Raw genomic sequence first — 25391 nt, 5'->3', positions numbered from 1 at the left:
GAACATGTCTGGCCTCGCCTCTGATAAAGACTCGCTGTACATTCCTGTCAGACTGAATATAGGGTTCTTGTTTTGACAAGATAAAGTAACTTTTAAAGTAAGTATAAGTTATGTATTTACATTTATAATGTTTTTTGTAATTGTTTTTATTTTATTTTACAGTCATTGTGCCATAATCATAACACTTTTACTTCTGTTTTTCTTTAAGATGTAAGATTATTATGTCAGTGCAATAACTTTGAAGTATCGGAAGTGTCTGTTTTGATTCAATCTAAAATTATTTTGGAGGGTTTGTAAGAAAAGTTGGGCTCTGCTTTAGAAGTACCTGTTATATACGCTTTTAAATACAAATACACAAAGTCTACAAAGGCCAGAAAGGATTATCAGGAGATTACTCCATATAAAATGTTTAGATATGAAGGGAAACATGATTTTTAGCTGATGGTGTGCCGTAAATGCAGTGGCAAGCTCAAAATGAAAGGAGATTTCTCAATGAACTTCCTGTTTGGTTTCTGCTTTATTCGATTGTGAAAGTAACTTTGGTTTACTGGGTTTATTTTCGAGAGGTACAAGGTATTCTCATTTTAACATGTTAAAGTGTTTTCAATGATACTTAACTTTCCTCAATTATTTTATGGTAGTATACCTTTCATTGGAAACATTTATAATGACAAGAATAGTGGTTCTAACAGGGACGAGAAAATGGTGCGCATTGATTTGATTTTGAAAGTTTCACTTCTCCTTTCATTGTAATGCATATGACTATGAGGAATAGATCATAGATGACATAAAACGTTCTACGTTTTTGACATGTATTGCCTTCATTTTCCTCTGAAGTTTGTTTTTCCATGATTGCATTGGTTCAATCTCTTCTAGGGCTGCACGATTTGGGGGAAAAGGCATATTGCGATTATTGAGGTCAATATTGCGATAGCAATATAATGAACAAATGGTTTCATGAGTCAACTTGCTTGGTTCTCAAGGAAAATGCACACACAGATTAGTGATGATGCTGAAATGTGTATTTCTCAACTCAAACTAGCAGTTTTTTTTTTTTACAAAAATTCAATAATGACATCTTTGCATTACTGTAAACTTGTTATTGTCTCAATAGTACAAAAGTGTAAAATAAATAGAACAATAAATAAGAACATTTATATGCTCATGAAAATAATATATTTTTTAACATTCTGTCCAGACAAGCAGGGACATTTAAGAAGGATGTAACATATGCTATGTATAAACTCAGTCTGTGGATAATTTTTGGTGTAGGTGTATTGTGATCGTCAAAACATTTGGTAGCTAAACAGAATTTTGTTGAGTTTAGTGAAAAGTTACAATGTTTACATGGTACAAATCAATAACTGGTAGGCTACTGTTTTTATTATAGCTTGACACATATTTCACGATTTCAATTCAAATCTTGTGATTTGATTCCGATCTTGATTCAATATAGATTTATTTGGATAAATATTAGGTACAGTAGATACATGTTAATTTTTCTCAACAAAAAAAAATCTGCACACAGCTCTCAGAGAGAATGGGTTGTCATGTCCACACATGTATTTATTTCATAAAATCGCAGCCTTTTGCATCATATAATCGCATATTAACATCGCGATTGCGATATGATTAATCATGCAGCACTAATTTCTTCACTCAGAAGCAACAATAAAAGCCACTAAACATGTATTTAAAACGTACTCGGTTACTAACGTAACCTCGGTTCTCTCTAGGAGAGGGAACGAGTACTGCGTCGAAAGACGCTACGGGAAAGATTTCTTTTTCGAGATTGAAGCCTAAAAATTAATCCTTAATTTTGTAAATTATGTAAAACGCTTTTCTGTAGCATACAACCTTAGGTCCACTACCCATCGAGACAGACTCTGTTTCGTCGCGGCTCGCCCCTTAGAACGCCCACTGAACGAAACGAAGAGCTGCTCCGTCTGTCGAAAAACAGCGGAGCGGGACACATAAGCTCTTAATGCCCTGACCGGGCAAAGGGAGCTATTTCCGACCTCAGAGGCCGGCAGAGCCGACAGGGAGATGACCTGAGCCCTGAACGGTGTGTTGAGGGACTTAGGTACGTACCCATGCTTCGGTTTTAACACGACTACAGAGTCGTTAGGCCCGAACTCAATACAAGACGCTCTGACTGAGAGTGCTTGTAAATCCCCCACACGCTTCACTGAAGCAAGAGCCAAAAGAAACACGGTCTTGAAAGACAGGTGCTTCATGTCAACTGAGTGAATAGGCTCGAAAGGGGCCCCTTTCATAGCGTTCAACACCGTAGAAAGGTCCCAAACGGGGACTGAAGGAGGCCTTGGAGGATTTAACCTCCTGGCTCCTCTAAGGAAACGGACCACCAGGTCGTTTCTGCCCAGTGAGCGGCCAAGCGTTGGATTAACGAACGCTGATATGGCTGCCACATAGACTTTGAGCGTGGATGGGGTTCTACCCTTATCCAATAGCTCCTGCAGGAAGGAGAGAATCTCTGTTTCCCCGCACTGAAGGGGTGACAGACCTCGGTCTGAACACCAACCAGAAAACACAGACCATTTGGAAGCGTAGAGCCGTCTAGTAGACGGGGCCCTAGCCTGCTCGATCGTGTCTAACACTCCCTGTGGGAGGTTAGCGGGTACCCGTTTATGGCCCACACATGTAGGGACCAGAGGTCCGGGCGAGGATGCAAAATCGAGCCCTTGGCCTGCGAGAGGAGGTCCCTCCTCACTGGAATCGGCCACGGGGCAGTGCTCTTCAGCCGCATCAAAACTGGGAACCAAGGTTGATTCGTCCAGCATGGAGCAACAAGTAGCACTGAGCATCCGCTTTCCCTGATTCGCTCCAGCACCTGAGGCAGGAGTGAGACAGGAGGAAAAGAGCGGACGGCGGGGCCAGACCGTTCACGCTCTTCGAAAAGAATTCCGGGCAGAGAGCGTTTTCCTGATCTGCGAACAGGTCTATTTCCGTTTGCCGAACGTTTTCCACAACAGGCGCACTGTCTGTGTGTGTAGAGACCACTCTCCTGCCGGAACGTTGTTCCGTGAGAGTCTGTCTGGGCCTACGTTCAGGTGCCCTGGCACATGCGTTGCTCTCAGCGAGTGCAGGTTGTGCTGGGCCCATACCAGGATGCGTTCCGTCAGCCTGAAGAGGTTTCGGGATCTCACGCCACCCTGGCGGTTTATGTAGGCTACTACCGACATGTTGTCCGAACGGACCAGGACGTGGTGCCCTTTTATCCGAGGACGAAAAAGCCTCAGCGCAAAGTCCACCGCCATCATTTCCAGGCAGTTTATGTGCGGTAGTTTGACTCGTTCTGCCCACTGGCCAAAGAACGGTCTGCCCTCGAGCAGCGCTCCCCAGCCTGAGGTGGACGCGTCTGTGGACACCACCTTCAGGCTCGAGGAAGTCCCCAGGCTTACACCTGACAGGTACCAGTCTGACGCTCTCCATGGTGTCCGGGCTGAAATGCATTCCTGATTGACCTTGAGGCGACAACGACCGTGGACCCATGCTCGTTTTCAGCCAGAACTGCAGTGGACGCATGCGCAGCAGGCCCAACTGTAGTACCGCCGAGGCTGAGGCCATGAGGCCTAGCATTTTCTGAAATCTCTTGAGTGGCACTATATGACCGCTGCGGAAGGATTTCGCCACTTGCAGGGTGTTTCGCCTGCGCTGTGATGACAGGCGTGCTGTCATAGACAGTGAGTTCAGATCCAGTCCTAAAAAGGAGATCCTTTGACTGGGAAACAGTGAACTTTTCTCCCAGTTGACTCTCAGACCTAAGCACTCGAGGTGATTGAGTATTAGGGTCTTGTGGCGAGTGAGTTCTGAAGGTGATTGAGCCATAATCAGCCAATCGTCCAAATAATTCAGAATTCGAACGCTTTGGAGTCTCAGGGGTGCCAGTGCCGCGTCCATGCACACTGTAAATGTACGAGGTGCTAGGAACAGGCCGAATGGCAGGACTGTGTACTGATATGCCCGGCCCTCGAAGGCGAATCTCAAAAATCGCCTGTGACGTGACGCAATTTGTATGTGAAAATACGCGTCTTTCAGATCTATTGCCATAAACCAGTCTCCTCTGCGAATCTGCACGAGGATTTTTCCGGTCGTGAGCATTCTGAACTTTCGCTTTGTCAGCGCTTTGTTCAGATGCCTTAGATCTAAAATGGGTCTGAGACCCCCGTCTTTCTTCGGTACCAGGAAATATCTGCTGTACAGACCCCCTTCGCTCTGAGCTTGAGATAAAGGCTCTATGGCCCCTTTGCTCAATAGCTTCGCTATTTCGGCTCGAAGTAGATGTGCTACTTCTGCTTTTACCGTGGTTTCGACTCTCGCGTGTAACTGGGAGGGAGTCGATAAAACTGTAGCGAATAGCCTCTAGTCTCTAGCACCCATTCTGAGACCCCGGGAAGTCTTTCCCATGCATCTGCACGCGTGACTAGGGGTTGAATGTAATCTGGGCCCTGGTCGCGAAATGGCGGCGACACGAGAGCAACCGTGTGCTGTAACATGGACGCCGTGGCGTCTGAGGCGGGGGGCATGTTTAACACAGTGTGCATCCCGCGCGCGCTCGACTCTCTGAGTTGAGAGAGAGCGCGCGGGGCGAGCCCCGTAGGACTCGTTATGTTTGTGAATAAATGTGGCACATTTATAACACCGGGGATACTGTGTTTGTGAACTGACTGACCGTTCGTTGGTTTCGTTTTTACAGAAACCGCGAAACGTGCAGTGTGTAGTGGTTGTGGGCACTGGACAGCGGGCACGCTCACTACATGTAAAGCACAATCGACATGAGTCGATTTTATGTGTGCAGACCCTGTGTTGTATGGGGCTGTGCTTGTGTGAATGAATGGGCACTGGGTGGGCATTGCAGTTACACACATTACACCATCGGCCTTGGCCGGAACACCAGAAATTAAACTATTTTTTAGATTTATCTGGGTCGCCGTGAAAACGGCGTTTGTGTGCAGGCAAACGGGCTTTACGGCCGGTTTGTTGGCTGCTGAGTACACTGGTACAAACGCGGAACTTAGGGCTGTACAAGCGGGAATCTTTGGTGGAAGTCCGGCCGCAGCGGGACCCGAACACCGTCTTTTTCCTAGCAGGGCTAGGATGGCGCAGAGGCCTCGGGCTTGAGTGTGACCTTAGGCCGAGGACCACGCGGCGGGGGGCGGCGTCCGGCGGAGCGAAACCGAGGTCTCTCTCGGGCCTGTTGCTGCTGGGCTGGCGCGGCGGGCGCGGGGCGCTGCTGAGTTCGAACAGACGGCTGTTTAGGGCGGCCTGTTGCGGAACTGGAGCGCTTCGGCAGGAAATGTTTCATGGCCTGCAATGTCTTCTGTACCTCAGCGAATCGGTCCGCGAAGTCTTTGACGGACGATCCGAAGAGGCCAGTCGCTGAAACGGGAGCGTCGAGGAACGCAGAGCGCTCTGACTCCGCCATTTCAGAGAGCGTCAACCACAAATGTCTCTCGGAAACAGTTGCTGAGGCCATAATCCTACCGATGGCGTGTGCGGCGGATTTTGTAGCACGAAGAGCGAGGTCTGTGGCGCTACGCAAATCCGGCACGTTGATCGCGCCCGGGCCTTCCTCGTCTAGCTTGCGGAGGAGGTTGGCCTGGTGGATGTGAAGCACCGCCATGGTGTGCAGCGCCGATGCAGCTTGTCCGGCGGCAGAATACACGCGGCCGTTCAAAGCTGACGACGTGCGGCAAGCTTTAGATGGTAGGACTCCCTTAGCCCGCCGTCCAGCAGAGGGTGGGCAAAGATGAGTCGCTACGGCTTCCTCGACCGGAGGGAGAGCATGGTAGCCTCTGTCTCGAGCACCGTCCACAACGGAGAATGCTGGCGAGGCAGAGGTACGTACCCTGGCTGAAAAAGGCGCATTCAAGGATTTCGCCACCTCTTCATGAAGCTCAGGAAGAAAGGGGGCGTGTCTGGAGGGGGGCGAAGCGCGGTCTCCAGAGAGGAAGCAGCCATCCAGCCGGTTGAAAGCAGGCTCTTCGGGCGTCGACCAATCGAGGCCGAGGCTCGACACGGCCTGTGAGAGCAGACGCATCAGCTCTGCCTCGATGCTGATCTTCCCTCCTCGGCGTTCCGGAACAGCGGGGGAGGGGAGGTCCACGGAGCTCGCCCATCCCTCACTTCCCGAAGCGAGAAGCGAACAGCAGTCGTCATCCCCCTCAGATACGGCTTGCTGGTCGTCGTCCATGACGGATAAGGCGGCGGGCTGCGGCCTTTGTCCGTCGGTGAGCGATTCCAACGAAGCGGTGAGAGGAGCTAGCGGCGGCGAGCTCCTCGTGGAGGGAGGTTCCGGGACCCGCTGAGCGCGGCGCTTTTTTCGGCGCGGCGCTACAGGGGGTGGAAGAGCAGCTTCCGTGAATGATGCAAGGCGAGTCCGCAGAGTCGCGATGGGCATCATGTCACAGTGATGGCAGCCGCCATCACCGAGAGCGATAGCTGCATGTTCCTCGCCCAAGCAGGAAACACACAACACGTGGTGGTCCCCGTCGATGAGCGCGGCTCGACAGGAGCCGCAGGAATCACGAGGCATCTTTAAAAAGACACACGTTGCTCTTTTTGTATGAGAAAAAATGTGTGACGCAGCGGCGAACACACACACAAAACACACACAAAGGATGAAAAGGATATTCCACGCCGGAGAAGCGCAGCAGGGAACGGCGGCTGAAGGCGGCGAAGACCAGCGGCTTCAGGTAAGGGCTCGTCCTGCTGAGGTGCTTGTATCAGACGGCTGTGGCGGCTCGAATCCAGTCCTACGATGCGTGTAGCTTCGTGAAGAATAGAAAATCAGAGTGGAAGACAGCTATGCTCGTATTTATACGCCCGTTTCGGCGGGAGGTGACGCAGAGTACGCTTGACTCATTGGTCAAGCGTCACTGGCCTCGCATAGGCTGTGCTTTTCTGGCGGAGCAGCCAATGGGCGCGCGATTTGCTCCGCCTAAGGTTGTATGCTACAGAAAAGCGTTTTACATAATTTACAAAATTAAGGATTAATTTTTAGGCTTCAATCACGAAAAAGAAATCTTTCCCGTAGCGTCTTTCGACGCAGTACGAGAGAACTCTACGTAAGAGAACCTGCTTTGATCCCTGTATAATGAAACTGTAAAACCTTTGCACCCTATGAACCTCTGTAAGCTAGACTGAAGTTGTCATGTGAAAATATAGCTGTTGTTTTAGGTAGGTTTAAAGGTAATCTGATAAACATTTGATATCTGAAAAAGAAAATCTCTAGTTATTTTCACTTAGAGGGGACTGGGTCTAGTTGTCATGGGGAAATGATCATGATGGATATATTTCCATATATTTAGTTCCCTATCAGTCAGTCACGTTCAACGTTACGTCAGAACTGAACTGAAGAATTGAGAACTCGCCTGAGAGCCCAATTACCTTCGAGTGTAAACTAAATGAGCCATCATTTTGGCATGCAAGATTTGCATTACGCACCCTGTGAAGCGGGTATGTAAGGAAGCACTGACAGTCACGATCGCTGCCTTATGTGTCTGGGCTTAAAGCATGCTGAGGTGGATTTTGTGGAGTCATGTACCCACTGTGGGAAGATGACCATCACAATGTTGCGGTCGAGACTCGATTACCTCAGACGAGGTGGAGTCCCCTCTGATATGCCCCGATCTAGTACCTCTGCTACCCAACAAAGGGGCTACTTCGATGAATACACAGGGTAACCTGAGGATTACAGTGGGGGCTCTCCCACCAAGCCAATCTCCGTGGGCCCCCCACTCCTCTAGCCCCCTCCCCCCTAATCTATAATCTTTTTTTATGATAGATAGATAGATATATAGATAGATAGATAGATAGATAGATAGATAGATAGATAGATAGATAGATAGATAGATGTCGCCGGACTGCACCCTGCGGCAGTGCCCAAGCCTGATCATTGCCGAGGCTGGCTTCCTGCGACATCCACCTCCGCTCCAGTACGGCCACAGTAGCAGCCTCCATCCAGGCAGGAGCATGGAGCCGGCCACAGGAAAGCAGTGCAGACCGTCCCAGCCCCTGCCAGACTCGCAAAGCAGCACTCCTGAGACGGGCAACCCAGTGATGGAGGAATCAGCTCTTCAGGAGATGGTGACCACACCACTCCTTCCCCCGGAGAAGGGCTGGGTGGAATATCTTTTGTTTAATTTTCTTTCCCAAAATTTCAATATCCTGTGCTCCACCTCACTGCCCCACTACGGGTATGTGGTCCCTCTGACCCTGCTTGTACAGTCTCTGGAGGGCGGGCTAGCACTACCCAGACCGTCTTGCTGCCTCATTCGGACCATCAGACTCGGCTATGCGAATCAGTTTCATTTTCGGTCAATGAATCGTGCCTGGAATTCGGACCAGCCAACTCACGTAATCTTGTGACCCCGGCCCTGGTACGTGCCCAAGGTTTCCACCACTTTCTTCAGGGACCAGGTGGTGAACCTGCAAGCTCTGCCCCTGGAGGAGGCAGACCCAGCCCTTGCTGCGCCTTTGCGTGGACCGAACGCAGAGCTTCAGGACCTCAGAACAGCTCTTTGTCTGTTATGGAGGACAGCAGAAGGGAAAGGATCCAGGCTACCAAGCCCAAGATCAGCCATGCCCCATGGGGGTGAGGGCTCATTCGACCCAGAATGTTGGAGTCCGCACGGCGCCTAGCTAGCAGACAGTAGAGCTGGGGTCGACACCCAACACATTTGCAAGGTTTTACTACCTCTGTTTAGAGCCTGTGTCCGCCGTGTCTGACCGCTGAGGGTGCTGAAGGAACTCTATGCGACAGACGTCAGAACAAAACACCACAATTGCTGCCCCTTCCAGCTCCCTGGGTGAGCCGCCTGATCCCACCGCACCTGCTGGGGTGGAGAAAGGACAGGGCTTTATGGTTCGCCATGTGGGGAACTCACGTTTAGAGCAAATAAGCGCCACAAGTAGCCAGTAACGCTGTGGAGTGTGTCTCGCTTGCAGCGCCATTCCCCTCTTAGGACAAGATACGTGCGCTTATTTGCTCTACAGGTGAGTTCCCCACCTGGAGAACCATAAAGCCCTGTCCTTTCTCCACCCCAGCAGGTGCGGTGGGATCAGGCGGCTCACCCAGGGAGCTGGAAGGGGCAGCAATTGTGGTGTTTTGTTCTGACGTCTGTCGCCACAATTGCTGTTCCACTGCTGAATGGCACACACCATCTCGGCTCCTCTGCACAAAGTTTGAAGTGCGATCACACGAGTGCTTCCTTATATATCCGCTTTGCGAGGCGCGTGATGTAAACCTCGCACGGCAGTGTGCATTGGCTCATTTAGTTTATACTCCAAGGTGATTGGGCTCTGAGGCGAGATCCCAATTAGTCAGGTCAGTTCTGACATAGCGTATCCGTTCCCTCCATCAGGGATAGTAACCTAGATGTTCTATAAGGTATTTAGTAATAGTCACGTTTTTTTTTCTCTTTATCTCTTCCATTTTTGTTTAACAAATTGGTTTGTGTTTAATTTTACTGTTGACATTTTTGCAGATTTACCAGTTAAATAATCTGTACTGGATTTGTTTGCTTTAGAGCTTATTTTATATTTCAAAATAAAGCATCTTTCACAAATCAATCAGTAAACAGTAGATTTACTTTGTGACAACTTGACATCATGCTTCCACCATCCAAGACACTTAACCTTAGGACTATTTCTTTTTAAATGTATTTTATTTCCAGCTGCGATGGACATCATAGAACCAATTCTGGCCATTGCAGAAAAACTGTACGCCCTGTGTGGGGAGGTCCAGGCCAACAAGAAGCGCTGCAAGCGTTTAGCCCACCGCGTGTCCACTCTGGCAAATCTGGTGGAAGCTGTGAAGGTTCATGGTTTTGGAACTGAGCCTGAACAGGTTATAAATGGACTTAAACAACTTAAACTTACTCTTGAGTCAGCAGAGATGGTAGTAAGGAAATACAAAACCTTCAGCTATTTTAAACGTGTCACGAAAGCGTATGAACTCGGCGAGGAGTTCAATGGCCTAAATGAAAGGCTGAACGATGCGGCTCAGTTACTTTCTCTAGCGCTTCAGGTCGAGCACAGAGGGAGTATAGAGAAAGTGTTTCAAGAAGCAACGAGGCGACGGGAAGATGAAGAAGACAGGCAGAGTGACTCTCTGGAACTTCGGAATTGTAAGTTATAGGCTACTTAAAGTTATTGTCGTATGGATTTGAATTGGATTTAAATTACTACTTTGTAGGATACAACTACGTATTACATGGTATAAATTTTCCTTCTAATAGTGCTCCAGTCTTTAGTCCAGAAGAATGAAGGAATGGGAATGACAGTTGATGCTGTGCAAAAGACAGTTGACCAAACGCAAAGAGATGTGCAGGGCATTAAAGACATCCTGGAGTCATGTAAGTACAAACAAGTTGGTCAATAGAACTGTCCACAAAAAAGAAAGAAATGTGTATATATATATATATATATATATATATATATATATATATATATATATATATATATATATATATATATATATATATATATATATACACACACACTGTATATCATAATGATTAAGTCATAAATATCAATTAAGAGTCGGACTACATCACATTTTACAACCTGAACTAAATTTTCTTGTCTTAAAATATGTTTCAATAGACTTATTGACCCAGGCACACAGAATTTCATATTTTGTTTATTTTCTTTACATGGTGGTTGCACCACGTGACTTTGATTTGGGAGGCAAATGTTTTTTTCAAATATTAAATAAGAATGAAAGAAATAATAATAAAAGGCCATGGCTTTTTATTTTTTACGAATTTCAAGGTGTCTATGAAGCTTTCAGAAATGCTTAGTATTGTTGAATTAATATTTAGAATTGTTGCTAAACTGAACAGTTTTATTTGTCATGTGTTGGCAGTGAAAAAACCCTGCCTTCATCTGCAGGACATTAGAGAGATTAAACCAGAAGAGCTGACCTACAGTTTCCCTGCTAAACCACTTCTGAAATGCAGCCATTCCGAACTATACAAAGGGATGTACAACAAGTTCACTGTGGCTATCAAGAGATACTCATGCCCGCTGAACACCAACCCCAGCCCCAGGTAGATGGTAATGGCAGACTCTGGTTAAGGATCTGTCACTTTCTACTACATGATCATATTTGTGATCCAGCACCCGTAACATAAATAAGATGTGCGTGATTCACTCCTGTGGAGACTCTGGTTATGGGAAATTGTTCCATAATAGTAATAAAATATATTGTGTGGTTAAATGTTATCATGTCATAAAAATGTTATTATGAGTGAAACAGTCTATAGAGGCTTTCACACTAAATGAACCTTTTCATAGTCCTTAGGAACGATTTTAGTTCTAGGAACTCTATTGAAGGAACTAATTTATCTCCTACTTCAGTGTAGTCTCTAAACCAGCACTATAGGAACTATCCGTGACGTTAGTGTACGCGGATTGGCCGAACGCACACAAAACACCAGCACCCGCCATTAAAATGCAAATTCAACCAGAAAACGTTCCTGGGGGAACCATTAGTTCTCGGGGGAACCACTCCGGTGGTTAGTTCCTAGAACCAGGCTCGTCGCCAAGGGGGGCAGTTGAAGATAGTTAAACGTGCAATATGTAATTTTTGGCCACTAGAGGTCACTCATTCAAAATAATAACAACAGACGTACTTTGATGACATCGGGAAAGTGCGTGGGCTCATGGGAGTTGTTGTCATTGTCACTGTCAACCAGCGAATCTGGCATCTCCAGCAGAAAACATGTTCACTGACGAGGTAATTTATTGTTATATTACATCTCTATTGTTGTTACGTTTAGTTATGGCTTTTCACTTTATATAATGTCAATCTAATGAAATAGCTACCTTATCAGTAACGTTAGCTAATGTGTGAGACAGAATGTTGTGCGGGCGGTCGCTATGTCAGTATTTTGGAAATCAGAGATATATGAATTAGCAGACCATTATTAAATCTATATTATATGTAGCTTGTATTAACAGGTGATAAAAGTGATGGTCACCTTACATTAATTGAACAAGATGACATGTTACCATATGAAGCTAACGTTACTTTCTCCAGCTAGATATAAAACCAATAATAGCTAGTCCATCTGCGTTTTACACATGACATCATCGTGTCACCAAATATACGGATAGAAATATACTTTTGAATCAGTTTTTAAAAAATGGCTGTTTCAGTCTCCAAAAACACATCCGCCTTTTTGAAACGCCCATACAATACAAAATGTATACGTATTCAGCTAAACGCGTCTCAATGTGGTCAAGATCGCTATGCAATATGCAAACATACAGCATGCTATGATTATACGATTATTATGTTAGCTGAATGGTTACTTAACTTACCTGTTTATTAAAACGCAAGCGAGATCAGCATCTCTCTGCAGTCCGAGCTTGTCACGAAGCTTTCGCCATCTTTCAAATGCTTCTCCAAGGTTTACACGTCTCTTGCTTCTTCTACTGTCCCAAAATCTTCTCGGGTCAGTTTTTTCACCCGTACGTTTGCACTTTGTTGAGCTGGCAGAACGTACAGGCAAAGAGTAGTCATGATCCATTATCATACAGTCTTTTTTTATACGGGTGTTCCCCTTATACTGTCAGTGTTCCTCTTTGAGTTTGGCGGTTCCGCCGAGTTCCACAGGAAGACGCAAACGCGAATATGACGTGATAGACGGGCGACATATTGGAAATAAAGACACGGTCCGTGTCTTCGAATTAAAATATTAATTTCTCTGGATTTAGAAGTTAATTGGAACTGTCGGGATAATGTAAATACACAACTTTAAAAAATATATAAACATATAGTGATTTTTATATTTTTAAAGCAAAAAAATACATATTGTGCCTTTAAAGGTAGGGTAGGTCAGAATTGTCTAAAAAAAACTTTTATTCAAATTTGTTTAAACTGTCTTTATATACCAATGCATAATTAAAATGTAAGTACTCTGATAAAAAGAGTATAAAAATCGAGTGACTCTAGACCGTTTAATCTTCATTAAACACAGTTCATTAATTCCATTCACTCCCACCTAAAAACGGGTGCGCGACTGCGCGCACGTGGGCAGAGCCAGTAATAACGGCGGTAGTCATGGCGACGGAGAGTGACAGTCGCGCAAGCCAATCCTGTGATTCGTCCCGAATGGAAATAATGAGCTGTGTTTAATGAAGATTAAACGGTCTAGAGTCACTCGATTTTTATACTCTTTTTATCAGAGTACTTACATTTTAGTTATGCATTGATATATATAGAAAGTTTAATCAAATTTGGTAAAAAGTTTTTATATAAATCCTACCTACCCTACCTTTAACTCCACATTAGCAACATAAATTCATCAACTAACCATTCAGAGACGTCCTGTTGCATTTTACATGACTCCGTTTTAACATTAAAGACAGAACAGTGTGAGGTAATCGAAACTGCTAACACACACAAGCTCTTGAAACCCCGTCCTCTGTGGGTAGCAGCAGCTCATTTGCATTTAAAGGGCCAGACACAAAACGGTGCGTTTTTGCTAACCCTCAAAAAGTGACAACTTTAACATGCTATATAAAAATATCTGTGAGGTATTTTGAGCTAAAACTTCACACACACTTTCTGGGGACATCAGATATTTATTTTACATCTTGTGAAAAGGGCATTTTACCAGCCCTTTAAATAACACATTGTCTTCAGAAATATGAATGGAAATTAGCTGGAGCGTAAGGCTGTGCGAGGCTTACCTTCCCCTGGCCACGCGCGGGCTTGTCAAATTTTCATAATCATTTGCCTGCTAAAAATAGCCTACTGTTTCTACCTTAAAAAAAAAAAAAAAAAAAAAAAATTCTCAGAGTTGCATGATATAAACTCAAAATTGCAAGTTATAAAGTCAGAGTTGCGTGATATACAGTCGCATTTGCGTGTTATAAAGTCATAATTGTGAGAAATCTATGTCAGAATTGTGAGATAAAAAGTCACAATTATCTTTTATTTATTTTTATTCCGTTGCGAAAACAAGCTTCCATATCTGATTGCTTTTAGAGGGAAAAGCTGTTTATAAATGCTGGTCTAGGATCAGTTTTCTCCGTAATAAAAGAATATTGGAGAAACTCCGGTGTTTTGAGCGATGTCTACGCGCGCGCAAATCCTCTCATTATAAATTGGCAGTTAGGCTATGTAAATAAGACATTATTGTGTATCAGCTTTACTGATGGAATGGAAAGCCTAATGGAACTTTGTGAGATCGCGATGAAATTGTATTACCGCTTTTTAATTATGATAATTTTGAGCGCAAGCTTTCTGCCATGCCAAATCCTCCATATAGTAAATGGTTTTTAAAGGTGAAGCGCATATCCTCATGGTGTTGGTTCACCCTCCGCCTATGATCAGAAACTTAATATTTTGTGTTTTGGTGTTGTTTTAATATAGAATTTGGTCTATTTCAGTTATTAGACTAAATATGTGATGTTATTGTTTTGGTGACTGCCTGTTTTGTAGAAAAAAGTGTGCCCCGTCATGAAAATGAAATGTTTTGTTTGTTTATGTTCTGGCGACGGCCCTGCCTAGAACTGAGTTCTTAGAACTATCCGGTGCGAAACCCATGGTTGCAATCATCATCCTGACTGATTAAAAAACAAAAATTTCTTTGCTGTATTTGTTTATTCTCTCCAGTGAGTTGAGGAGTATCTTTAACAAGGAGGTGGAGACCATGAAGCGCTTTGAGTCACCCAATATCTTAAGAATGTTTGGTATCTGTGTCCAGGATGAGAATGGTATGGTAATCTAATTATAAAATATTTTCAAATATTGAACTTTTGAGTTAAACACATCTGATTGTCATTGTTTTCTTACAGGACCAAATCCAAGTTACTTGATAGTCATGGAATACTGTGAGAAGGGTAGTCTTCGACAAGTCCTGGACAGTGATAGCAATCTGCCCTGGGACAGAAAGGCTCAAATGTGTCTGGATGCAGCACAGGGGCTCTACAGGTACAAATCTAGTTAATTTATTCACATTTATGTCTCTTGTGTCTTTTTAGTTTTTAAATACTAGTGAAGGAACTCAATCACATTTTGTGGTAATCTGCACAATACAGACTGCATCAGTCAGAAGAAAAGTTTAAAGTGCATGGTTCCATCAGATGCTGCAGTTTTCTAGTGGCAGCTGGCTACAGAGTGAAGGTAATTTATTTTCTCTTTCACAATATTGCCATAATTTAACCACAACATGTTTTTGTTAAACACAACTCACATCCCACTTCAACCCTGGATTTAACCTAAGTCCGCCATTACCATCTACCTGGGACTGGGAATGGTGCTCACCAGGCATCTTCTGATAACCAGAGTGAACTTGTTGTATGTCCTTTGTATCGTCTGGAATGGCTGCTCTTCGGAAGGGGTTTTGTATATCAGCAGGGCTGGAGTGTTGTAATGACCAATCAACACCCAGGAAAATAACATTTTAAAATATAAATTGGGGAAATTGGAGAATTCCTAGTCCAGGAATCAGTGGAAAGTTCTTTTTACACAATTCTTTATTTTTGAGCACAGCATTATTTAGCCGTTTTTTAAAGGTTCATACATGTAAAGGTACTCTAATGGATAGAAAAAATAATCTGTTATCAACATAATACAAAATAAACAGTTTCCATACAATATTTTAATCATTTGTTTATAATAATTAATGTAAATTGTTTAATTATTTGATTTCAGTAACATTTTTGTCTTAATATTTTATTAATATTTTTCTTTATACATAATTAAATATTACTTATGTTATATTTTATAAGGATGCATCATATTTGGGGGTCTTGGACATCAAAAAGTACAAAAAAATTCTTAGACAACTTTCTTTTCTTTCTTTTTTTATGTGCTGAACACTTAACATAACATAACATAAACCTAAAGGGAATATTACTTGTTGGGGTTTCATCCTAATTTTTGTTATGTGTATATGCTCATTTGTATGTTTCTAAAGTTGGGAGGCTTTGAGTTGGCAAGAACAGAAACTTCTCTTCAGAAGAATAAATCCAAAAAGCACAGTGCTTTCCATTACAGCTCTCCACAACAGCTTCAGAATATCAACCATCCTTACGACAAGGCATGTGAGATCTACAGGTACGTAACTAACTCAAATATCAAATGTGTATCTTAATAAAATAAAGGATGACTGTTACTTACTGTGCATGCTCTTTTTAGTTTTGGCATTGTCTTGTGGGAAATTACAACACGAGATGTTCCTTTTAAAGGTGTGTATCACCACCACAATCAATTTTGATTTGAAAAAAAAACTATTCTGTTTATCTTTTACATATTTGTTTTTCCCTAAATGTTCTGTGCCTGTGTTTTTAGACTGTTCTTCCCACAGTCAGATCTATCAAAAAGTGTGTGTAGAGAAGGTCGTGGAGCCACTTCCTACAGATTGTCCCGAACAGCTAAAAGAGCTCATCAATGCATGCCGTTTATTTGAGCCCTTCCAAAGACCAACGGCAGGAGGTAAGACCCTATCACACAAATAGTTACATAAAACAAGTGCGCCATCACCTCATCCTTTTATTCTGTGATTAGTAATGTGTAACGTTACATGTAACTTTACATAAACAGACTTTTTGGAAGTAGTGAAAAAGCAGTATCACTTTCCCTAGACCAGCAATGGGCAACTCTGGCCCTCAAGATCCACTTTCCTGTGATCTTTTTGTCCTGTGACCTAGTTTTCTGTTTCTTTTAAATTTAAATTAAATTAGTAATTTAATTCACCTGTGTCTTGTTAATCACCTTATTAGTTCACATTGTTTGTTCATGCTTGTAAGCCTTCAGTTCTCCCTTAGGGCCCTATCATTTCCCGGAGGCGCAAGCGCAACGCAAGTGTTTTTTGCTAGTTTCAGCCTGACGCAGTTATGATTTCCACGTCCTGCGCCACGTTGTTTAAATAGCAAATGCATTTGTGCCAATCTGTTCGTCCATGGGCGTGCTGGTCTGAAAACAAGGTGTGTTCAGGTGCATTGTTGGCGCGTTGCTATTTTGAGGAACTGAAATAGACTGAGGCATTGATCAACAACAACCTGGGGCCTGTTTCAGAAAGGAGGTTAAATGAAAACTCTGAGTATGTTAACCCTGAAATGAGGGAAACTCTGGGTTTTCCGTTTCAGAATGGGAGGTAAATCAAACCCGAGAAAGCAGAGTAAGTCAAGCCCGTTTCTGAAAGAGAGGTAACTTATACTCAGAGTCAGTTACCATGGTAACTTACTCTGTGAACCTAACCTGGTCGGGAGCAGGTTTTCTTCGGTAAACCCAGAGTTTCTTGCGGCCTCCTCCCCTTTTTTAAAGAGGAAGCGGTGTTTAAACACTTAATTCATTCTTTCTGTACATTTATTTATTGCTGTTTTTACCGCTGTTTTTATTTATTTATTAATAAGATGAAGTCTATATAACTCCTTAACTGGCAACTGAAAATACAGTAGATTTCATGTAGTTCTGAACAAATTCTAGAGAATTAAACAGTGGAATTTACTGAAAATCACTGCAGTGTGTTCATCTGTGCACCAGAAGTTGATGGACCATCCTCCTGCTGTTCTTCCACACACTGGGGGGAAATTTAAGAATGTCTGTTTATACTTAGATATAAACTTAGATTCTATACTCCACATACAAATGTGAATGTGTAGATTGTCTGATCTGTAGACACATAATATTAACATTACCTCTGTAGGCCTCTCTATGGCAGCAGAAACTGTTTCATCCCCATCGTCCGGTGAAGATGAGCATTTGGTCGAGTACACTTTATAATAGGCCTACTAATTGTCATAATTTCTGGTGTATTGAGTCGGCTACTTACAACTGCCTGGGGTTCTGTTGGGACAAGAGGCTCCAGACAGACAGATAATTACCATCAGAATCTTTTGGGACCAATGAAAACCCCAACCCAAAGTCAAATAAATGGAAATATTTAAAATGCCCTACATAAAAAATAACACATAGATCTCTTACATTTTATGAAGGCCCTTGGATCTTCGGGAGTGACTGACTCAGATGAAGGAATTCCCTCAGCCAAAAATGCTGCTGCACTGCTAGACACTGGATGCTATTTAGTTATTTAATATGTCAAATGTTTGTAAAGTCAGGTAGCCTACACCCATGATATGCTCAAGCCTTACCTGATTGAATTATGTTTTTATATTTTTTATTTTCAGCTGCTGCCACATTCTTTTAATGCCTGCAGGATTGCACATAGCCTATATGAAAATTAAAATTAGGTTGAATAACTGTTCTTCCAGTTTCACCTCTGATATTATAACAGTTACTCTAAAATAGTAATTAAAATAGAACTAGCTGCAAATAACATCTTCAACAGTGTAATTAGATTAATGTAATAATTACTATCTTTAGAAAGTATTGATCTACTTATTATTAATTACTAAATCCCATATCAACCTCAACCACTTGAAAAACACAAGGAGAGACAAGAAATTGCACTTCAATGCTTTCAAATTAACACAATTCAATTGCATGAATTATTCTTGAATTTACCAAAGTGTGTTGAGGGAGAAGGTTACATTAAAAATATACCTTTTAAAAATGTATGTTAAATCCACTATTGTTTTACACAGAATTGTTCTATAGTCTATGCAGTAGCCTATTTAATGTAATTACATCAGATTTTATTTTAAATGACAGTAGAATTAAGAGTAATCCCTTTAATTAAATTACAATATTTAGATTACTTGGTAATTAATTACACCCAACACTGTATAACAGTAATTCCTCTTTTTGTCTGGCGCTGTTGCCATGGTTACTCATAGTATCTGCGCTCCATTGAAAATGGCTTTCTATAGTTGTGGTGCACGCGCTTAACTCTGAGTCAGTCAACTTAGAGTTGATTGAACTAACTAATTTCAGCTGATCTGTAACCGAAAACTCAGAGTTTCCCATCTCAGGGTAAGTCAACTCAGAGTTCAAGTTTTAACTCAGAGTTGGTTGAACCTCCTTATTGAAACAGGCCCCTGGTCTAAAGTCAATGGCGCAGTTTAAAAAAAAAATCTTATTTAAAGGGCGTATTAGTAATAGTCCCCTATAGGCGGGTGCACAATGTGCGTACTCTGCTTATTACACACACAGGGCAGACTTTTTACGCGCAGCAGCAGCACATAAATATGGCAAATATAAAAATAAAAGGATCACAATATAAAAAATAATTATTGTGTACAGAAATATATGGGGAATCCGGCTAGTCCTGTTGATGGTCTACTTGGCTGCTTTAACCTCGCGCACGAGCAGATCCGTTTCCTCTCTGGAGAAGCATTGAGTTTTCCACTTGCAAATTCTGCCATGTAAATAGCAATCAGCCATGGCATGAGCGCAACTGGCTTTTAAAGGGAATGGGAGATGAGACTCTGATTGGTTTATTGCACGTTACGCCCAAAACACCCATTACTGATTAAGAGAATAGGGACAAACCTTTTAGACCACGCTCCAGGCACACTGACCATTTTTACCATCATTAAACTAGCAAAAGTGGATTCGGACACGCCCTAAGTGCACTTGCACCATGCGTTTTTGACCATGCGCTTAGATCGTTAAAATAGGGCCCTTAGGCCGTGTGTCCACCAAAGCGTTTTTTCACGCGGCTGGCTTTATTTTTCAATTGTTTTCAATGGGAGCGCCGCGTTTTTAGAACGCCATGAGCGTAACGAGGCACTGAGCGAGTATTTAACGCTCAAGCGCTGAGCGCTCGGCGTTTTTTACAGGTCGCCGAGAGTTGAAGAATGTTCAACTTTGGGTAAAACGCAGCGCTCATCACTGTCACTTTTTAGCCAACCGTCCAATCACAGTGGAGGAGGGGCGGGACTAATACCACACGGACCAACGGATATTCTGTATCATAGCAACGATGCGTCTCAACTGGAAAAAAAACTGCGCTTCCAAAACGCTCTAAAGCTGCTCGCCGTTTTCAGCAGAGCGCCTAGCGTTTTCAGCTGGCTAAAAACGCTTTGGTGGACACACGGCCTTAGTGTTTGTCGGTTCTCGTTAATGATACGAGAGTGTATATGTGTATTTCTCCTGAATTTGTTATCAAAGCATGTCTCCTTGAAGTATTCCTCATCGTGCAAGTATATATGTAAGGGATAATGTAAGCGAATACAACAGGTATACAACCGATCGGGGTCTTGAATCAGCCTGAAGGAGTTGTATTCGCTAGAACAACCGCCTCGCTATACATTATCCCGCTTATTACATGGCTACCTACCAAATAAATCAATAATTTGACACAAAATATTGATTTAAAAAGGAGTTTATTGATTTAATAAAGAAATTAGTCCGTTCCGTCTCTACGATTAGAATCCTGCGTCCATGGCTCTGTTTTTCATGGCAACGGTCTGTTATACTTAGCAGCGGTCTGTTATCAAAAAATAACAGACCGCATTTTACATTAGAATTCAACCAAGCCATGTAATAAACATCGTTACGTGACACCTGCGGCCCTATTTTAACGACCTGAAACGCAAGTATCAAATGCGAAATGCAAGTAACTTTTGTGGGCAGATCCTGCAAATCTAAAATGGGTTGGTCTGAAGTAGCTTCATTATTCATAGGTGTGATTTGGGCGTAACGTGAAATAAACCAATCAGAGCATCCTCTCACTTTCCCTTTAAGAGCAGACGTGCTTGTTCCATGGCGGATTGCTATTATAACGGAGGATTTGCCAGTTGCACGCCAGGAGCGATTCACAGCCGAGGAGACCGACGTTCTCGTCAGGGCCGTAAAAGTGACATTGTATGGGGATGGGAGAAAAGTTACCATATCCAGTTTAAATAAAGTTGAATTAGCTAACCTTCTATGTCATTTTTACTCTTCAAAGTTGATTGTAATTAATCTAAAAAGTATATGATTATCTAACATGACTCATTAAAAATGAACCACATAACATACTAAATGGGGGTTATCTAAAGTATCTAGCATAAAAAAAATTAAATTGTCAGAACATCGTCTCGCATTTGCTGAATGTCACGCAACAATGTTGCTACAGCCCTGTCGCGTCTTACAATTCTACGTTGTTACAATGTTGCGAGCATGTAGACAGCGACGTTGCCATAGAAGAAATGCAATGCGCCACAGACGTTGCCACCACGTAAATGTGTTTGCTGGGTTAACCCTACCCCCAAAACCAAACATAACCATTTTATAGAGAATAAAAAAAGAATATATAAACCTTACTGGACAAAAATGTGCAGGAAAATGACACTTTTAGGAACAATATAGCTGTAATGAGGTATGGTGTTCAGGGAAGGAGGAGGCGGGAACTGGCGAACATTCAAACACTTAATCCCAAAAATTAATAAAACACAAAACGGAAGTAAAGCAGCAGCCCTTCATGGACGACTGCCACACACACATAAAAAAAACATAAAATAGTCCAGGCCTGGTCCTCTCTCGTCCTCCTTTTATCCAACTGGATCTCCTCTGTGAGAGATACAAGACCGGTGTGGCATACAGGTGATGCCCATTAGCAATCCCGCCACCGGCCTCGCCCGTTCTCACAGCTCTCGGCCCGCCTTGCTTGCCACAATAGCATTCAAAATATAGTTTGAGCCACTAATCCCATTCCTACCCATAACCATTTCTTAAAGGTCCCATGACATGGGGTTATTATATTATTTTATAATGTTTCCTGGGTTGCCCTTATAATGTTAGTATGTTTTTTAGATAGAAAATAGTCATAATTTAGAAACAAAAGGCATTTTTCCTAGCCCAGTTTTAGCCTCTGATTTGAACGCTCTGTTTGAAGGGGCGTGTCTGTGTGAGACTTCAGTGTAACCGGCCACTGCTGTGATTGGCTGACATGCTTGCATATGAAATAGCTACTTATTACATGTGAAACTCTCTCGAATACTTTTACTACAGTTATTATACGTTTTTACTATTACAGCTATCGAGATTAACAAATCGTCAGAAGTTTTTAAGTATTTAGATCTATTCCCATCACATAAAATGTTGCCGTGATGAGCATTGAGCAGATGACAGTCTGTTGTTGATCGCGAGAATGAAGATCTTATCATTGCAACGCAGTTTCTGCACTCGCTCTGCTTTCACCAATGCAAACACGATGATGTATTAAATACAGTAAGAGCTTAATATGCAGTGTAACGTGCGTCATTGATTTCATAACGAATTTGGCAAGTGTCCAGATAAACTCGATCGCGCTGTGTCCATGAGAAAATGAGCTAGGAAGTAGAAACGCGTGCGCGCGATTCCTACAAAGATTGTTCTTTGATCGCTTTCTGTATATAATTTATTCACAATTTAAATACGATTATTTTCATCCTACTAAAAGAAACGATGTGAAGTTTATATTTTAGTCACTGGCTTGACTTACTGAGGCATAAACAGCAGTAGGCTATTGAACGATTTGAGAGAAAGCTTACCTGTCTGAACTTGAACAATTACACATCAGAAAGTGTTGCTTGGTAACGTTAGCTCGATCGATTTATTTTCAGACGTTCGTCGAGGCCAGCTCTAGTGATCCAAGTTGAGGAAACAGTCGTCGGTGAAATGTGTGCCGCAGACATGCAAAACTTTGGGGAGTTGTGTCGGCGCATTTCCAGAGGAAATGAAATGAATCCACTGGTTCTTCTGGGACTTGGATGAAGGAACTAAAAAAAGGCTTCGGTGTTCATTTGTACATCCAATTATTGAGCCATTATTATGCTTCGCTCGCTCAAAAGCCATGATATCTCCGTGGACAAAAAAAATCGCGCGCACGCGTTCCTACTTCCTAGCTCATTTTCTCATGCGGGAAATATTCTCTGGGCGGGCAAAGCAGAGAAAGGGGAGGTAACATCTCCTCCGTATGACGTCATACGGAGGAGATTCAAGATCAGCCCGATTGAGCTTCCACTTTTTCAAAGGCAGAGAAAGATAGCAAAAGCTCGATTTACACCGATTGAAATTTCTAGAAACTTGGGGACCATATACAGGCTAGGGGAACTCATATTACTGTTAAAAAAACCTCAAAAAGTGAAAATTTCATGTCATGGGACCTTTAATAATAGAGTTATAAAGAAAAACATAACAGACAGACAAGTGGAATAACAATAATTTATCTATGATAACATTTAGCTAAATGTTATTTTATATCAAATTAAACTGTATTTAATAAATGTGACTAACATAATTTCACTTATATACAACAATACAATAGAATCGAAATAGTAATGTTGCGATTTTAATATTGATATTAAATAAGGATTCATACACATTTGTGTCTAAAAGTTATTCATTTATAAATAATTGACATTTTAGTGCTGTCGATACGTCAATATTGTATGTTTCAGTGTGTATGAAAACTAAAGTAAATGTACAGACCACACTTTATGTAAATACACACCAATACTAGATCACATTATCACGATTACTAGAAAGCTATACAGGCAAATGAGTCTGATCACAGTTATAGAGCTAAACAGGAAAGTGGATCTCGAGGGCCAGAGTTGCTCAGGATGTTTTTCTGCAAACAACTTTAAAACTGCGCATATTGTTACTTTATTGCGATTTTTCTGTATTGCTCATTCTGGAAGCAACTTAACACAAATAATCTCTTGTTCTATCCATTTATCTGTGCTATGGGTTATCTGTGCTATGGGTCATTAGTTTAGCAATTAGTTTGAATTACCAGATACAATTAAAATTGGCACATTGAAAGTAAAATGATTGTGTTTGTTGCAGAGGGAGAATAAATCTGGTCTGACTACAGAACCAACTGAAACAAAACAGGGCAGCGAGCTGTTGAACATTAAATGTTGGCCCAAGACAGGGCAAACATAATGGCTATAATTATTAATTAGAGACAATTAAAAATTATCATTAAATACATGAACAATATGACTCATTAAAGCAAACCAAAGGTCAACATATCTGTTACACAAACCTTTGGTGAGATATTTCAAGAAAGGACAAACAGCCTACCATGGGCCAAAAAAGGCATAACCTTACAGCTAATCTTTACTCTTACTCAAAAAGCACAAAACTGACATCATTAAAGATGATTTAAATAGATAACGTGAATATGTGAAAAAGAACATACAAATTATAATTTTTGATGATACCAATAGAAAATAGAAAGCGTTATTTATGGTCTCTTTTTTTAAGTGTTGGTGGACATGCTTCTTAAAATGGTGGAAGAGGATTGATGGAGCAAGCACTTCTGCAACTCTAACCGAGCCTGCTGGCAAATTGTCCACATCAGATTCAATCTATTACCATCTACCTGGGGGGTATTTCCAGGAAGCAAGATCAACTTTACGTCACATAAACCCTGAACTCTTGGGGAATGCCGGTTCCAGAACACCTGTGAGGAATTCAATCAACGTCCTATTGGTAACCTAGAGTTAACTCATGCACATCATGACATTGTCTATGGATTGCAGATTTCAGGAGTCAGCATGGAATCGGAAGTTAAGAAACCTGCTATACTTTTTTTTCTGTTTAAAGTCGACATGAAATGAAAATTCACTATTTCTATTTTATAAATGCATATTGTTGATCTTATTGTGAACGATTCATTCTTGCATGTTACATTTTTTTTAACCTTGAAACTTTTATTAAAGACAGAAATCATTTCACCGTAAAACCCAACAAACACTTAGGGCTCCACGATATATCATTTTACTATCGATATTGAAATGTGTACATCCGTAATAGAGACATTATCGCAGGATGCGCACATCGCAATATCGATGCAAAAACGATCAATGCTGTCAATATAGCGTTATTGTGTCAAAATACTAAGTTATTTAGTTTAAAGTGAAACCATTGTAATCCTGATAATATTCCCATTATTTACTAAATGAAACCGTAATCTGATTACTTTGTTTTTTGATTACTTAGTTCCTGTTTTCCCTTGTTGCATTGTCTGTTTGTTTCCATAGTTACCCTCATTTGGTTCCATGACTACTAATCACCTACACCTGTCCCTTGTCAGCCTGTTAGCCTTTGTGTATTTATACCAAGGTGTTTCTGGTGTCCCTTGTCGAGTCTTGTACCTACATGGATGTTTTGTTTGGTTCACTCATTCTGTTCCTGGTTCTCTGGTCTTCGTGCTTGATTTGTTTGTTTAGTTTTATCAATAAAACTCACTGCATTTGGATCCAGCTCTCTTTTGTTATTGAGTTCACCCTATGTTATAGAAGACTCGACCACAAATGGACCCAGCAGTGAGGATTATGTCAAGGAGATGAAAAATTGAAAACTATGTACAAGACTTTTTGAGCTGGCTCACTTGACCAAAATGTAGGGGTGGGCAGATGGAGGCATCATGGAACACTGAAACAGTTGAAGCAAATGTGCCGTATTGTGTCGAGGCTTCGAAACAATCTGACACCTAACTCCACGGTGACTTCTAGTGGTCAGAACAGTG

At 42.2% G+C, this 25391-nt stretch overlaps 1 protein-coding gene across 2 annotated transcripts; it reads left to right on the top strand.

The window, feature by feature from the left end:
* Positions 1-25123, top strand: LOC306993445 (mixed lineage kinase domain-like protein). Of its 2 annotated transcripts, XM_079603217.1 has the most exons (11): positions 1-97; positions 9699-10151; positions 10263-10379; positions 10892-11075; positions 14654-14754; positions 14836-14971; positions 15079-15163; positions 15960-16099; positions 16181-16230; positions 16334-16477; positions 24125-25123. In XM_079603217.1, the coding sequence occupies exons 2-11, from the start codon at positions 9704-9706 to the stop codon at positions 24163-24165; spliced, it is 1446 nt and encodes a 481-aa protein (XP_079459343.1). In that variant the 5' UTR covers positions 1-97; positions 9699-9703; the 3' UTR covers positions 24166-25123. The 2 variants fall into 2 exon arrangements, with proteins under 2 accessions (XP_079459343.1, XP_079459344.1); XM_079603218.1 differs by lacking the exon at positions 1-97 and having other exon boundaries at positions 9570-10151.
* Positions 25124-25391: the final 268 nt, after the last annotated feature.

Source organism: Phoxinus phoxinus (assembly GCF_949152265.1).
Source record: "Phoxinus phoxinus genome assembly, chromosome: 25".
NCBI classification, from domain to species: Eukaryota; Metazoa; Chordata; class Actinopteri; order Cypriniformes; family Leuciscidae; genus Phoxinus; species Phoxinus phoxinus.
This window is presented reverse-complemented; position numbering and strand designations above follow the sequence as displayed.

Bases quoted from the DNA above. Each gene is read 5' to 3' on its own strand.
- LOC306993445 (XM_079603217.1), top strand. From the start codon at position 9,704: ATGGACATCATAGAACCAATTCTGGCCATTGCAGAAAAACTGTACGCC. The intron at 14,755-14,835 runs GTATGGTAATCT...GTTTTCTTACAG, and splicing joins CTGTGTCCAGGATGAGAATG to GACCAAATCCAAGTTACTTG. The intron at 14,972-15,078 runs GTACAAATCTAG...TGCACAATACAG, and splicing joins GCAGCACAGGGGCTCTACAG to ACTGCATCAGTCAGAAGAAA.